Here is a 13,700-nt window from a genome sequence, read left to right on the forward strand (position 1 = left end):
TTTAGTTAATGATGTACTACGATTGATGTCTATGGCAGCATTGCACTTGCTAACTCCACACATGAGATATGCCTATCATTACCCATTTTGATAGTTAAGAACTAAGTTTCCCCTCACTGAAAACTGTGCCTATAAACAATTTTAGGGTAAGAAGTTATGATTATGAACACAATTCAAAATCAATTTCATACTATGCACACTAGAACAGTAATCAATTTTTACATCTACCCATGCTGCTATTGTAGTGTGGTTTGCCTACCTACCCAAAAAATAAAACTTCTCATTTTTGTCAGGTCTTGATTGAATTCATCCTGAAAGTATAGCCCACATGTTAGGAAACCCTGTATGTAGTGTACAGAATGATAATGGACATAAATAGTATAATTTGATCATGTCTTCTTCTTTTATCATCTTTTAAGAAATAAGAAATCCAAAGAATGCTTCAGGAAAAGTCAGCCAATCTTATTTGGAAAAATAGAAAATTTCAAATTGCTCACTTAAGCCTTTGAGTAGCACTTAATTTAAATTTTGTCATTTTATCCAAGTATCCTTGTTTGTAGCTTTTAACATATAAATATTTATTATTAACCTTCTGTCACTTGCACCCAAATTTCCTCGTGTGCATCTGTTTGAATTTTTTAATTATAAAATATTCAATTAAAAAATATCAAACAAAAATAAATGACAGGAATCATTAATAATAATAATGTTTGTATGACATTTCTTAGAATTTACAAGGTCATGCATTCCCTGAATTGGAGCACAGCTGCTGGTGTCTCATCTCTCATACATAAACAGTTTTTTCTCATTTTTTTTTTTTTTTTCAATTTCAACTAAATATTTATTTATGATATTAACAATTACAAAATACAAACATATAACAAAAAGAATATTTTTAACCTTAGAAATTAGTGAGGAAGAAAATACAAATGAATCGTCAAAAGATGAGGAGCATGTCAAATTAGCATTAGCAGAGGCATATGATGCAAGCAAGCAAGCTTATACAGGCATCAGTCAAACAAAAAAAAAAAAAACTTTCCATTTCACTGATCCATTCATTCCAAATGTTTGTCTAGTTCTGCCTTGAATTTATTTAAACTATCAACTTCCACAACAACAGATGGAAGTTTGTTCCAACAATCAACTACCCACTGGCTAAAGGCAAACTTCCACACATCTATTCTACAACTGTCTTTCCTCAGTTTGAATCTATACCTCCCCCCCCCCAGGTTTGTAATCTGAGCAAGAGGAAGTATTCCATCAGTATTGAGCCTGCTCAATCCATTCAAGGCCTTATACACCTCAATCAGATTGCCTTGTCTCCAGAAGCTGCAATTTGCAGAACTTAAGCCTTTCATCATAAGAGCACCCCTTTGTTCCCGTCACCAGTCTTGTTGCCCGCCCTTCTCTGTACTCATTCTAGCAACTCTACATCCTTCCTAAAATGAGACTAATAAAAAGGGGATAATCACCTCTTTATCCCTGCTCACAAGATTCCTGTATATCGTTGACAAGACACCATGACCTATTCTGGCAGCCTGTCTGCACTGCTCAGAAAACTTCATATCTGACTGCACAATTACCCCCCCAGGTCTCTTTCATTCTCCACTACCCTGAGTGTAACACCACATAGTTGGTACATTTCTCTGGGGTTACTGCTACCCATATGCAGTACTTTGCATTTGTCAATGTTAACTGCAGTTTCCACTTCTCAGCCCATCTACCCAACTTTTCCAGATCCTTTTGCAGCAGCATACTGTCATTAACAACCCTACCAACCTTTGTATCATCTGCAAACTTTGACATTAAGCTTGATATACCTTCATCAATATCACTGATAAATATACAAAACAACAATGGGCCAAACACCAAACCCAGAGGGACACCACTAATAACATTAGTCTACATACAGCAGTACCCATTGATTACCACTCTCTGGCTTCTCCCAATCAACCATCCTTTTATCCATTGTAGCAACTTGCCCTTAATGCCATACCTCTCCAATTTGTACAGCAGTCTTCCATGTGCAACAGTATCAAAAGCTTTCCTGAAATCCAAGTATATGATATCAAAATTATTTTTTGCATCCAGTCCCTTTGTGATCACATCATAGTTGTTGTTTGGTTTTTAGCATTAGCAACTAAGGCCATATTGCTCCGGGGATATGCGGTGGTCATTCTCTGACCTTTCCGCATCCTCCGTATTTGGTGGTCACTGGCTTGAACCCTGGTCTAAATAAGAAGCGTATGCTATGCACTGCTGCTCCTGCCCAGGGAGGTGCCCCACATGATAGCATCCAATCAAATTGGTCAGACAAGGCTTCCTCTTGACAAACTCATGCCGTGTCTGAATTATTACTGCAGTCTTGTCTAGATGATCCTGCAATGCTTTTTTAACCAGTGACTCCATTATTTTCCCTGGAACAGAAGTCAAAATAACAGGTCTGTAATTACTCGTGTCACCCTTTGATCCCCTCTGTGAATTGTAGATACAGCTGCACGTCTCCAGTCCATGGGGACTTCCCCCGATTTCAAGAATGCTCTCATAATTATGGTAATGGTTTGCTTACTTCCTTTGCCACCTCCTTTAATATAACTGGATAGATCCTATCTACCCCAGGTGCCTTTCTTATGTTTAACTTCAACAGTTTCTCCTCCACTTTGCTCTGTTATTACAAAATCATTTAACTTCCTGTTAGTTTTACAAATTGCTACAGTGTACTGGATAATAGGAACAGTAATAGTTTTAGTAACTTTGATTTTGTTATTATCAAAAAGAAAAATTTCCAGACTACTGTATGGCAAACTCAAAAGCTGAAGCAACTTACACTCTGTGAAAAATTAGACAAGGGTCACTGGGGTCCTATCTGGTATCTGTTGAATGCCAAGCAAAAAAATTAATTTCTTGTAATTCAAAGAATATTCCAACAAAAACACTGTATAATCATTTAGAGAATGTTTTGGGGGAAAGGTAGCTGGAAGGATTATTTTTTCCCCCTAAATTAAAAAAAATAAATAAAATAAAGTGGTATCAGCTGCAAGGTGTACTAGTGTCAAAGGGTTAATGTACTGATAGTTTGAAGGAATAGCCACTTCTTGATGAGATATGTACATTAAGAAGCAACTGTTCCTCGCATGCCTGTTTTAAGTTTAAGCTGTTATTTACTCTTATGTGTAAAGGCAAGGTATGGTATTTCAAGTTTTACTTTTCAGATTATCCTCATCTTGGCAAAGACATTTACTGACTATAATGTCTGCATGATGTTAAAATTAAATTCAAAAATTGGGGGAAGAGTGAAATTTCTTATGCTTGTTGCTAATGTACAATCAAAATAGTATATCAGCAAACAAGAAAAGCTGATGAAACCTTCTACAGACTGTATCATGCAATACTGATTGTTCATTCTTTATACTGTAGGTTTACTATGAAAAAAATATAAATAAAAGATTCTTTTAAAATAGAGGAAAATATAATTTATTTATTAAAGGATATTAAATTATAATATAAAGCAATTCCAGACAAAAGTACATATACATACAAAAATTCATTTATTCTTTCACAAAACATTTTACACTTCAGAAATTTTGACATTTTAAAAACAAACAATAAAATGAAAGTCATTTTAAATCTTTCAAAACATCACAGTTGTAGCTTAAATGGATTGAGATGCCATATTAATCCCACTCTTCTTGCATTATTGTAGTTCTTTGGTTCAACACCATTTGTGAATTGTTCAAAATCTGGTGATTAGTTGCACAGAACTTTAAAAAAAAAAAGTGGAATGATCAAGTGAAATGTGGCACAGCCCATGACAGTCAAAATATTAATAGAACTTAGCAGAGATGACATATATATATATATATTTTTTTTTTTACTGGGAGTAATCCTTAGATGTGGTACAATATCATCCAATCAGATGAAGGAAATGTTTATAGCTTCATTAGGCTGTTCTGAAATATCTAATCAAATATCCATCAGTAACCAATATACTGAAGCTGGAACCACTGAATACAGAAATTCTTTTACTTCAAAAGCAAGAGTTGATTGTACATTGCACAATTTATTACTATTGGAGAACTCAGATTCTGCTTTATGTACATAGTATATTCACTTATCCATTTAGGAATTAATGAAACAGTAAAGAACTTATTATTTTCTGAATGTAAAGCACCTCACTGGGTACAACTGCTATTTCTGTGGAGCTGTAACAAATTGCATTGATTACTCCCTTCTAAAATTAAACTTCAGATAAGTTTCAACTGATTAAACTGTGAAAATATTTGATTGACTTAAGTTTAATCATAAGGTATTCATGTTCAAGAAGTAATTTATACCTTAAGAAATGTGAGTCTTAAATATGCATATAAATAACAAAAAAAAAAAAAAAAAAAAAGTATTTTGTTTATTATACAAATACTGAAATAACAGTTCTAGCCCCTCTTTGATAAACAAGTGAAATGTTTTATAAATACATGTGACAAACTTATTACAGCTGCATAACAATTAGTCCTAACATGGCCTTCACATTTGGTATCATACAGTGTTCCCCTTGGCAGTGTGGTATGGCTCCTGTGCCGGATCGACTGCTGTTCAACAGCAGTGAGGACAGGTTAATCTCTAAAAGCTTGGAATGTATAGGATAATACACTTCAATCCCTCTTTATATGAATATGTTGTTTGTGTGTGTGTATATATAAATTTGTACAAAGTTTCTAGTTCAGAAAAGGCAATGGCAATTTATTCCTCTGTTAAACCGTAACAGATGTCAACTGCCCCCACTGTCCAAAACTGCTGTCCACCACTAGCAGCACAAAAGGCACATAAATGAATGAATGGATGGATGGAATAACAATATTTGATCACAGGAGTTTGCTTCTCCGCTGTCTACACAAAACTAGAGAAGCCTGGTAGAGGTGCCCTTGAGCCAGCCATGTTGTTCATTATGATATGACCTCCATTGAGACTCACTGCAATGCTTCCTTCTGGCTCACTGTCTGTATAGCTGGGGGGCTTTACAGGCTTCTGCCTTTTCCATGACTGACGTAGAGTATCATTTACATTTGCATAGTGATTGACAAATGAATGAGGCTCGGATTTTGTATCACTCTCACCATCACTGTCTGTAGCCTAAAAATAAAACATTAAAACTGTAAGAAGCTTTTATTTAAAGAAACACATAACTAAAAAAATAGCAAATTGTTACAGTTATGTGTGTGTGGGAATTCAATAAATTTTTATACGCAATAAAAATAAGCACATAACCAGAGCAGAGTGGTCAATTAAAAGTATTGAGCTATGCATCTGTACATTTAAACATGGGTGACATGAGGAAATACAATCTCTATAATGTAAACTAGTCTTGGTTCTGGCACAGAGTACAAACAAAATGTATTTAAATTTTGCAGAAATCTATAATATAATTATCTTAAAATAGAGTTATACGGGTCTCTTTTATCTGCCAATAAGTACCTTGAAATTGTAGATGTCTATATGTTAATTTTAAGGTGTTTGCTTCTCTAAATGGAATAGCTGAACAGAATAACTGTTTAACTCTAATTAGACTTAATACCTTTTAAGCTTACTATAAGGGAGTTTTACAGCAATAAAATCTATAATTGTGGACAACAAAATCCATCGTCATGACTTACTATTGCCAAAGTACAAAATGGCCTTGGGAGGGGGTGGGGGTCAAGTGCGTTCTTGACAACTAACTTGAGGTAATAGTAGTGACATTTTTATGGCTTCTAATGTTTGTCCTTGCTATAACACTGCACTGATATAACATCTGCTGCCTTTCTAACAATTGACACGCAGAATATAAATTTACTTCCATTACTGGTGAGAAATTCATATTCTGTTTATCACAAAAGTACTACCCGAAAATATCTTAAAGATGATTTCATTTACTCATCTCAAAAAGCCACTGTGAACAAAAGTTGGAACAGCTTGTTTAAATTAATTTCAAAAATTGAATGCTGGCACCAAGGTGAACTTAGCACACCACCCTGAGATGCTAAACTAGACTTATAAGTGGGAACAGTGGCAAGGGATAGATACTTTTAACAATTCCTGGTTTCATAATTCTTTAAAAAATGTAATTACTATAAGAATATCAGTGATATATCACCATGTTTTTCCGTAGTAGTAAAAAACTACAGAGGTAGTGTGCAATACATGGTAACTCACAATGAGTTACCATGTATTGCACTACCTCAAATAAGTAACACTTCACCAATGGAGAAGACTATTGTTACTTATTCTCAGGGGATACCACCCACCTCGAGAGCACCATTTCAAGGCTTGTTGGCCTATTCTCAGGGTGGGCACCCTGGTGTTGCAATCATGCCAACCCAGTTGTGAAGTATAACTCCATAATATGAGAGATGCCAGTTGGTGTGCATAGTAATAATAATAATAAAAAGCATAAATGCACAAGGTGTAATATAACACCATATTTTATATATTTAGATATTCTTATAGTGGATTACCAATCTGTAGCCTATTATGCCCTGTGCATTTATTCTTTTCAATATTATTAAAAAATTTAAGTAATGGTGATGATAAAAAAAATATACAAACCATGTCCCAGCAATTATCTTATCCACTGTTAAAGTAGAAGGAACCATTATTTATAAATAAACTGCAGAAAACACCATAACAGAATGAGTGTTAGGAAAAGGTAAAAGCTTAGTTTATGGATAACATGCCATTTCATAAACCCAGAATGTGGTTTTTAAGAAATGAAAATTAAGGAAAAGAAACCTGAAAAATCATGCACAGATAAACTATTGATATCCAACTTAACAAAAACAGCAAAACTGGATTTGATGCCAAGGTGGATGTTAATTAATTTTCAGTTGTCACAAATAAATAATTGACTGTTTCCTACTGATCTTCAAGTTCTCATATTTTCTACGGGGAAATTAATGAGTCTTTAATAAATTAGGATATAAAAAGAGTGGCAGGGAGTTTACAGTCATAGTATGAACTCCCCGACATCTTAGCTTTGTTACTGGATTATAGGAGCATTATCTATTTATTTCATTTAGTAAAAGTTTCTGAAAACAACATTAGACCTTAAGTGGGGAGTGTCTGTATTATGATAAATTTTTAACCAGTACACAATCCCACAAATAACAAATATTACCAGCTCATACCTAGTGCCACTTCCAAACAGACCAAAAGATTAAAGTCTCTATTGCTTAATTATAGGATGTGAATGACAATGCTTGCTTCATTTTTACCAATTAATGCAGCATAAATTACTCAACTGAATAAAATAAGTAAAAATCTTTCTTTCCCCAGCTACTTTACTTGATGGACATTAATCATGCAGAGATGCACAAGAAAGCCTATATCCTCACACATATTACACTTATGATGGAAAAGTCGGATAACTTTCCTCAAAAAGTTTTTGATAAAGGATATTCTCTAGTTCATTATCATGATGAACAACATACAGAAGAATTCTCTCTACCAGTGCTTAAAACTGTAAACCAAATACATGACAGAAAGCTCTTCAATCACAGCAAGCTCTCATCAATGCAACTGTCCTACAATTGGCACCCTAATGTCTGACTATGTAAACAAAATACTGGGCAAGACAAAGTTTTGAAATAATAAAGTAGAAGAGTAAAATTATCATTAATATACATCATGCATTAATCTTCAATCTATCAAAAACATATAACATCAGAAAAAGAGAATTAATATCAAGTGACAAAAATTCAATTCAATTCGAGCTACCTGAGAGTCTGATGAACTGATTTCTGAAGGTTTTTCCGTTAAACTGCTGCTGTCACAGTTTTCATCATAGCCTTTCACATCTTCATCATCAGAATATGTTACACTTGCTGGACTTGGTCTAGGAGGAGACCTGCAAAAAAAAATTCAAAAGCTGTTGATCATAAAAAAAAAAAAGGGCAAAAGTTATTTCTGTGTACAGTCAGTCCTCGTACAGCACGATAGTTGTGTTCCTAGAAACTCTTGTGCAATGCAAAATAAACAACAGGCCCTATGGGAAAAATAGGGTTAGGAGCCAACCACCCAAGATTGGACACACATTTGTAACCAAACACAATAAATAATTGTAATAAAATACTTATGTATTTTGTTGCGACTATTACATAATAAAATATTGCTAATTCTTTTGCTTCTATCGTAAGCAAACTTGTTCTTTGTTTAATTTTCTATCCAAACAAATGACAGCTATTCCATCTCTTCCAATTCTTTGTCTTGATCTAATGGATTTTAATTAAACTTTGAGTTGTTCCTGCAACGAAAGTTGTTTTTATTTTCTCTGCATTTTTTCTAATTCTCAGCGTTGCCTCATTTAGACCTGTTGCACGTGCAATATCACATGGTCTTTCATTTCGCTCAAAGCGTTTCACAATTTCATATTTTTTTCTCTATCGACAGAGGCGGACTGGCCATAAGCCTTACAGGGGAAACCATAGTGGGCCAGAGGCCGGTGTGATTATGGCCATAAAGCTAGTATGAGGCCACTACAAATTTTCCCGGGTAAGAATTTTTGACCCAGTCCGCCTCTGTTTGTCGATATTTCTTTTCTTTTCCTCTCTGAATCTGGAGTGTCTTCACCAGGACGCTTCCTTTTCATACCTTTTAAGCATTTTACTCACTTTTAGGGAATAAAGCACAATTACAAAATGAGGAAGCACGCTTGATACACATAAACAAAGCTGCGCATGTGTAGCAACTGAATAAACAACACTGTGAAGGCAGAGACACACTATGAACATCTCACTAGCTCACATTTTACTAAAGCACATTTCTGGGGGTTACTACCATAAAACAATAAAAACAATTTCCAGTTGTGTTTCTGCTAGTGGAATCTGTTATAAACTGGTAGTAAACTCGATCTAATTGCATTTGCAATAATACCAATAGCTGGAATTGTGTGGGTTTTTACGTTATTATGGTGAAATATGTTTTCCCTTCACTGATATAAAAAACAAATACATTTTCTGAATCTTCTCTTCATTCTTATCGTGTTGTGTTCAGTTGGGGTGATTCCTGCCATTTCTTGTAAACACAAAGGCGAATCGTGCATAAGCGAATTCAGTTTGTGTTATATACGATATTGTTCCCCTATTTATAAATCATGTATGATTGAATTCGTGTAGTGGAAACGTGTTATAGAGGACTGACTGTATTCTATTAAATTTCTACTTGAAATAAAAAATTCCATAAGAACAGAAACATCAATTCCAGTTTTTCAACCTTAGTTTCATAATCAGTTTATTCTAATGTAAGAATAAACTATAGTATAACCTCAAAAATTGGCCTAATTCTCCAAGGGGAAGTCAACCGTACAAGGGCATAAAGAGAACAGGGGCAGGGGGGGAAACCACAACCCTTACCAAAATTATGTTCCATTAATAATTTCCAAATACCAATATTTTTCCGTTTCACATTTCGCTCCCGCCTAAAACATTGAAATCACAATTGAAAATACAGTAGACTCTTGATTTTCCGGGATAGATGGTAAAAAACAAATCCCGGATAACTGATTTCTCGGTTAATCCAAAAATACAGAAGTCCTCGACATACATAAGAGATACGTTCCAGGACTTCTTACTTTGTCGAGTTTTACGTAACTCGAGAATGACTAGTAACATATTGCTACTATATTATCGACAAATCTGAATTCAGCGCGATACTTGTTGATGTTTGGCCATTTTCATACATCCTTATTATTTTAATTTTCTGATCCAACTCAGTTGCTTTCCTTTTCTTGATAGATTTACTAGAAGCGCTGTCACTTATTCTCTTAGTCAGCACCATGACAACAGTGAAAATGAAATTTTCTGTAAAGAACTTCACAAGGTTAAGGTGAAAACTCGCTATTATCACTCTGCACGAGCTCACATTTTACTAAAGCACATTTCTGGAGGTCACTGCCATAAAACAATTTGCACTTTCTGTTTTATTGGCTGTTTCTGTTAGCGCAATCTATTATAAACGGGTAGTAAACTCGATCTTATTGCATTTGCGATAATACCGATAGCTGGAATTCTGTGGGTTTTTACATTATTATGGTGAAGTGTGTGTCTCCTTCACTGAAATCTTTAGTCATAAAAAAAAAAAAAACTTCATAAATAATAGTCAGAATCTTCTCTTTTTTTCCCTATTTTTTTTGCTTGTTACTCCAATTTCACTTGTACAATTTCGTGCCGTAATCGTCATTATTGATTGCTTACTATTATTATTTTTTTGTTTTTTTAAACTTTACAATCCTAAAAATAAAAAAAAAATAAAAATTGAGTGAAAAAAAAGTTTACGTAAATCCGTAGTTGTGTAAGTCAGGGACTTACTGTGTCGAAAAATGTTCAGCAACCTACGTAAAAAGTATGATAAAGAACTTACCACGCACTACTCGCATATCCAATATGATGCTTCCCTTTATTTTTTACAATGTCGCGTATGGTTTGGTCACCAACATTATAATGGTTCTTTAGAGATTTAATGGATGCACCATTTTCAAACTTTTGAATAATTTCAAGTCTCTGTTTAACTGAAAGCGCATCTCTTTTGTGTTTACCCATCATTTTCGTGATTTCTAAACAAAAAAAAAATATTTACTATAAAAAAATTTGATATCCCTGACATAAATAACAAAACAAAATTTCTTTTTGCGGTGCGACGGAACACAACAATCGACATGACACTAAAACAAACTAAACATTTTTTTTTTTTTTGAGAGGCGGATGTGAAGACAGCAGGGGTTGCAAGATAATAGGCACATTAATCTCCCAATGACAACTTATAATGCCATTTTTTGTCACTTATTTACAACCTTCAAAATATCTGTTTATACCTTTTCTAGTTATTACTTGAATTTTATGATTTCTGGTTGTGTTTTTTTTTTTTTTTTTTTTTTAATTTAGTGTCTTGAAGTGTCCTGGTTAACCCGATCCCTGTAAATCGAGAGTCTGCTGTAGTTATGACAATGTAAAGTTTAACATAAAAAAAAAAAAAAAACACAATACAAAGTATTTTAAAATTTTTTATATTAATCATTGAAAAAAGTTTACAGCAAAAAAAAAATATATATATATTGAAATAATTAATATTAACAACTAAACAATTAATTTTATAATAATGTTTTGTGAAGATAGGCAGCCTACACAGACTTGATAGTCTACATCAGTGCTACTCAAAGTGTGGTCCGTGGACCAGTGCCAGTCTGAACTGTTTATTACCAGTCTGTGATGAATTGTCTGTTACTGGTCTGCAACCTTTTGTATTTTACAAAAGTATCGGTCTGCGACAGATTGAAATGAAAAGAAACTGGTCCTTCACCACGGATAGTTTGAGAAGCATTCGTCTAGATGATTCCATAAAAGCTCTATTGGGTTTAAGCCTAGCAATTGGGTTGGCCATGGCCTCATCATAATATATTACAAGGCTTTGGGTCAGTCTTGTAATATAAAATAACTTCCACAAAGTCGAAGTCCCTAGGATATTATGTTCAAGAACATTTTTATAACTTTTCTTTTCCTTCAATTTTGACAATATCACCCACTCCAGAAAAACAGAAGCAACCCCAGATCATGATAGAATCGTCACTGTGTTTGGCTGCAAGTATTAAATGTAAAACATTTTTTCTTAGGTTGATCGGATCACAAACTCTATGCTTAGATTCAAAGATTTCAAATTTTGATTCATCTGTCACAATACATTTTTCCACTCTTCAATTGTCCAATGTTGATTACACTTAGTCCAAGCCAATCATTTCTTTCGATTTTCTGGTTTTAATAAGGGTTTTCGGACTGCTACACCACGAAGTTTTGCTTGTTTAAGTTGAAGTTTTACAGTGAACATAGACATGGGAATTTCTCAATTCCTATGAACTCAGCTCAGATTTCATGTACAATATGTTGTTGATTGCTATGTCGATAGAAATCAGTGTTATGGTCCTATATTGTGTTTCCATTGTTATGGACGGTTGTCCCAATTGCAGCTGGTCCTTTAAACTGCCAGTTTCCTTGAATCGTTTAATTGTGGAAGTGGTTTGTACTTTTTTAAAATGCCTAGTTTTTTGCCAATACATGAATAATTTTCTTTATCCAAGTTATAACAACACTTCTTTTTTTTTTCAACACTCAGTTCCTTATTTTTTGCCATGTTTATCATAAAACTTACACCAAACACTGATATTTTTCAAAACTTACACTGTTGTTTGGTGTAACTTATAAAATTGAACATATGTTGTTTGATTTTATAAGTTACAGCTCTTACTCCTGAATTTATATTATTGAAAACCTCTCTAGAATCATCTACATTGTTCCACCACACTCAGGAACCTTTTACAAGGTCCTGCCACATTCAGGAATCTTCTGCACCTTTCTGGAATATTATTTCAGTTTTTTTGATTATTATTTTAATAAATAAAAACTATTCGTCCTATTTTAATAAAAACTTTGAAATTTAAGAAACTTGAAATGCGATTCCAAACTTTTAGGTGGGAGTATACTTCCTAGATTGTATGTCATTGTTACTATTTATTTTCAGCATATAAAACTGTTCTTTTTGTGAGACATTCACTGCTAGTTCACAGTACAGGACTTCATAGCAAATTATCTGTATTTAGTTTTTAAGGCAATTTGATTTCTAAAATCATACTGTACTATTTAATTTATTTATTAAATAACAAATTACCTCTGAATACTTAGTTATGTGTATAACCTTCAAAAAACTGGAATTTTCAAAAATCCAGCGTGTAATGGTCCCAAGATGCCAGTTTTATGGGATTCTACTCTAACTACAGATGCATGAATTAAAAAATAAATAAATGTAGTCACTTTTATAGCACCAAAAGGGAAATGTCATTTTAAGTTAAATGTTTATAATCTCATGGTACATCACCTTTATAATGTAACTTGTTTAATGTCATTGTAAAGATGTACATCACTGTATGTCACCCTATATCATTTAATGTCATTATATTTAATTAATTTCCCACTGACACCCTCTCTATTAGTGTCAGTAAAATCGATACACCTGTCTGTAAACCCCTGGCCTTTTTGGCTGTGAAGGGACATTGTAACACTATCCGATCTTGTAACTTGTTACAACTGAATGTTCTGCAATAAAGATTCTCTCTCTCTCTCTCTCTCTCTCTCTCTCTCTCTCTCTCTCTCTCTCTCTCTCTCTCTCTCTCCCTCTCCATGTCTCATTATGTTCAAGTTGTTTTATTTTTTGTGGCTTTCCCCAAGCAAAAACTGTATTGCAACATACAGCATTCTAATAACACATGTGCCGACTGGGCCAGCCGGGTGGGTAAAGTGCCTGCCTGGCAACCCAAAGGTCGCGGGTTTGAATTTCGCCTCGGGCTTGGATCAAAGTACTGCAAAAACCTTGGGAGGTGCATTATGACAGAAGCTGATGTGTCAACAACTACCAAAAAAATAAATAAAAATAAAAAATAAATAACACATGTGGAATCAAAAGGTTATTGTTATTACTATTAGCCATATGGTACAAGGAAGCCTGAGGCTTTTGCTGCACCAGCCACAAAAAAATTGAGTTACCCCCGAGTGAGAAAACAAGAGCCAGAAGTAGAAAGGAATCATGAATAAAGAGAAGAATGATGATATACAGCTCAGGACCCTGGGTGTGCCAGACCCAGGGTCCTGAGCCAGTTACCAGATGTGAGCCACTGGGACATTGAGAAGACA

General features: G+C 34.2%; 1 protein-coding gene across 1 annotated transcript in view; it reads right to left on the reverse strand.

Moving 5' to 3' along the window:
• Positions 1-4,350: 4,350 nt before the first annotated feature.
• The window catches only part of sdk (sidekick cell adhesion molecule), a 341,294-nt gene continuing 331,944 nt past the window's right edge, over positions 4,351-13,700 (reverse strand). The window contains exons 35-36 of the mRNA XM_090386436.1: positions 7,747-7,876; positions 4,351-5,127 (exon numbers count right to left, since the gene is read on the reverse strand). Coding sequence (XP_090242562.1) covers positions 4,885-5,127; positions 7,747-7,876 — 373 coding nt within the window. The 3' untranslated portion in view covers positions 4,351-4,884. The remainder of the gene's footprint in view (positions 5,128-7,746; positions 7,877-13,700) is intronic.

Source organism: Mastigoproctus giganteus, chromosome 12, assembly GCF_048544385.1.
Source record: "Mastigoproctus giganteus isolate SK-2022 chromosome 12, ASM4854438v1, whole genome shotgun sequence".
Classification (NCBI taxonomy): domain Eukaryota; kingdom Metazoa; phylum Arthropoda; class Arachnida; order Uropygi; family Thelyphonidae; genus Mastigoproctus; species Mastigoproctus giganteus.